The sequence below is a fragment of the Salmo salar genome, chromosome 28, assembly GCF_965601325.2.
Source record: "Salmo salar chromosome 28, fSalSal1, whole genome shotgun sequence".
Lineage (NCBI taxonomy): Eukaryota > Metazoa > Chordata > Actinopteri > Salmoniformes > Salmonidae > Salmo > Salmo salar.
The window spans coordinates 44,244,592-44,248,133 of record NC_138318.1 but is presented as its reverse complement, the minus strand read 5'-3'; the positions used below and the strand labels follow the sequence as shown (position 1 = coordinate 44,248,133).

Here is a 3,542-nt window from a genome sequence, read left to right as displayed (position 1 = left end):
CCAGCTTGGCCTCCAGCTTGGCCTCTGATCGGGATAACTATTTTTGGATGTCATACGTGGCCTATAATTGTGATGGTAGAATAAATTCCTATCCAATCTGAATGTCATGTTATGGCAGGTGTGTACTTAGGGCGGAAGGACATTGTATAACACTACAATCAGCAGAGAACATATAGCCAATGTTATGTGGATTCCTGCATGGCTGAGAACAGTGAGAGACACCAAATTTGTCAATTTAGGTCAAAAGAATATAAGTTCTCATACAAGATCTGATAATGAATGAATTAACAAATAAAGTGCACATTATAGCACGTTATAGTGATAGCATCGTATATATTATTTTATCTAATTGATGTAAAAGGAGTGTGAGAGGCTACCTTATTTTTATTTTATCAAATTCTAAATCAATATCTTTTCACGAAGTTCAGGTTCATTGCTGATTAAGCTGAAACGTCATGAGGCTGAGTAGACTTTGAATCGATTTTCTTATTAGTTAGCTAAATAAAGGTTAAATAAATAATAAATACAAATATATTCTTATTAGGCTATTAATATGGTGTTAGGGAATATATAATATGCTGCTGCTCGTGCACAAAGATCACGCTGGTTGGTCATCAATGTTATTCCCCTTCTCTCGACAGCACGACAAAGTTCAATTGTGGATGGACATTTTCTAGCGAAGCAGATAATATAGTAGCCGATCCCATACACGCAATCACTAAAACACGATGCATGACTACGTTACACCACTCTAAGTTTTCCAGAATTTGAGTGATAAACAGTTTTAATAAAAGCGTTACAAAAATACATTACAAAGTGAAGCTGATGAAACAATAATTTCAGACTAACTCGTTATTATTTCTAGAAAGCAGTGTTTTCAAGTTGTCTTGGTTCAGATTATCCAGGATTGAAGTGTTCCCCCCGCGGTGGCATTAGAATTAATAGGAATAGATGTCCCTTTGGTCAATGGGACAGTCAAAGCACACCGCCCTGTATAATGGGGACGTCATCCTAACAAGACCATTATTATCAATAGGAGGGTTCCTTTTGTTCCCCTTCTCAACCGCACTATAAATACTCGGAGCAGTCTTTTACCCCACCACAGAGCAAGAAGAGGTGCACCCGCGGGATAAGATTACGCGCAGCTATACGGCCAACAAGCCCAGTGCGTCCATTCATGCCCTCATAGACCTCCATCCCAAAAAGAGGACCAAACTCAAACGACAGAAGCAGGTGATCGAGTGTGACTTAAAAATAGAGGCAGAGATAGAGGGAAGCAGCGACCTCCTACCCAAACCGAGCTAATAAAATGCATTCCGACTCCAGCTCGAGCAGATCTTCCTCACCAGACATGGATGGGATGTATCTCAGAGACCACCTCAGTTCAGTGTCCTCGGCGCAGAACGAACTCCTCCAGAAGATGACGAGCGAGCACCTTTCCAGGCACGGGGAAAAGACGTCATCTGGCGGGAGCAAGTACAAACTCAAGAAGCAGGTGACCGAGCAAGAGATTCAGCATCTAAGGCTGAAAATCAACGGGCGAGAGCGCAAGAGGATGCACGACTTGAACCTGGCGATGGACGGCCTCCGGGAAGTTATGCCTTACGCACACGGCCCGTCTGTGAGAAAGCTGTCGAAGATTGCCACTCTCCTGCTCGCCAGAAACTACATCCTGATGCTCAACAGCTCCATGGACGAGATGAAAAGGCTGGTTGGAGAAATCTACGGCGGACATCATTCTGCGTTCCACTGCGGGACAGTGAGCGGGCACTCTGGCAACCCGGCGCATCAGGTGCATCCGCTGCTCGGGAGCGCGCTGTCCTCGTCCACATCCTCTACCCTCACCACCACTTTACCTGGACTTACCTCCATCCGAGCGCCTCACTCCTTAATGAAGAGTGCCCCTGCACACCCTCTTCAGCTCGGCAGCGGCTTCCAACACTGGGCAGGTTTACCATGCCCGTGCCCCATATGCCAAGTACCTCCACCCCCTCATATTCCTATCAGTTCAGCGGGACTGACGAGACTTACGAACGGAAACAAGGATGTGATGAAGTAATTCGGGACATCCGATACAGAATGGTGTCAAGATGTACAGTACAGTAAATTATGAATTGGACATGAAGAATTGACCTCCATGCATGCATTGTATGTCTGTTTATTTGTTTTGCGTATGAGAACCGTAAAGTATTCCTCCTTGTAACAAAGACCCTGTGAAAATACTTTTTTCACGGTAAAAATGTAGCTGTTCATTTGGTGTCACCAGAGATGCATTCACGCTATGTAAATATGTTTCTTACAAGACGCTCTGTGAAAAAAAACCTAAAGCATTAAGCTGGAGATGTCTGAATAGGACCTCATGTTTGGAGCACTGAAGCTGATCGTAGCACAAAATACTTGCTCACCCGAAAGGGTGAAAAAAGTTGCAAGTAGATTTAATATGTTTGTTTTGGCATCATTTGTGAAAGTGAAGAATGCCCTTTCCTTGTAACAAGGATGGTGAAATCGCATTCTACAGTGTATGAAAATTGTATGATTTATATATTAAGTTCGGAAAGGTTGAACTTATATGGCTCTTGATGACTCCATAGAATTCAGAAAATACTTTTAGCTTTGCGGTGGCGTATTGTCCATATGTTGAACTTCTTTAGCATGGCTGCATGATTGTTTTGCTGGAAATAATGTTTTATGTCCGGAGACCCCGCGTCTTTATTTTTGTATTGATGACTAATGAAATATTTATTATTGCCCAGTGTTCCTGGATGAAATGTCAATAAAACTGATATAATGAACCATGTATGCTGCATTGCCTGTCCATACCATGTCAGGATGTATCTAACATAGCCTCAATTAAGGACATTTATTCCTGTGGATTATTTATTCATAGATTTAAAGTCTAAATATATGTCTGCTTATTTATTCGTAGATGTAAAGCCAAGTCTAAATATATGTTGCTTATTTATTCATAGATTTAAAGTCAAGTCTAAATACACGTTTGGTTATTTATTCATAGATTTAAAGCCAAGTCTAAATATATGTTGCTTATTTATTCATAGATTTAAAGTCAAGTCTAAATACACGTTTGGTTATTTATTCATAGATTTAAAACCAAGTGTATATATACATTTGGTTATTTATTCATAGATTTAAAGTCTAAATATACGTTTGGTTATTTATACATAGATTTAAAGCCATGTCTAAATACACATTTGGTTATTTATTCATAGATTTAAAGCCAAGTCTAAATATATGTTGCTTATTTATTCATAGATTTAAAGCCAAGTCTAAATATAAGTTTGGTTATTTATTCATAGATTTAAAACCAAGTGTAAATATACATTTGGTTATTTATTCATAGATTTAAAGTCTAAATATACGTTTGGTTATTTATACATAGATTTAAAGCCATGTCTAAATACACATTTGGTTATTTATTCATAGATTTAAAGCCAAGTCTAAATATATGTTGCTTATTTATTCATAGATTTAAAGCCAAGTCTAAATATAAGTTTGGTTATTTATTCATAGATTTAAAGCCAAGT

General features: G+C 39.1%; 1 protein-coding gene across 1 annotated transcript; it reads left to right on the top strand.

The window, feature by feature from the left end:
* The first annotated feature begins 1,115 nt into the window (after window positions 1-1,115).
* Window positions 1,116-2,792, top strand: LOC106610932 (oligodendrocyte transcription factor 3-like). Its single transcript, XM_014210621.3, has one exon. The coding sequence runs from the start codon at window positions 1,310-1,312 to the stop codon at window positions 2,057-2,059; it is 750 nt and encodes a 249-aa protein (XP_014066096.1). The 5' UTR covers window positions 1,116-1,309; the 3' UTR covers window positions 2,060-2,792.
* The last annotated feature ends 750 nt before the right edge of the window (window positions 2,793-3,542 follow it).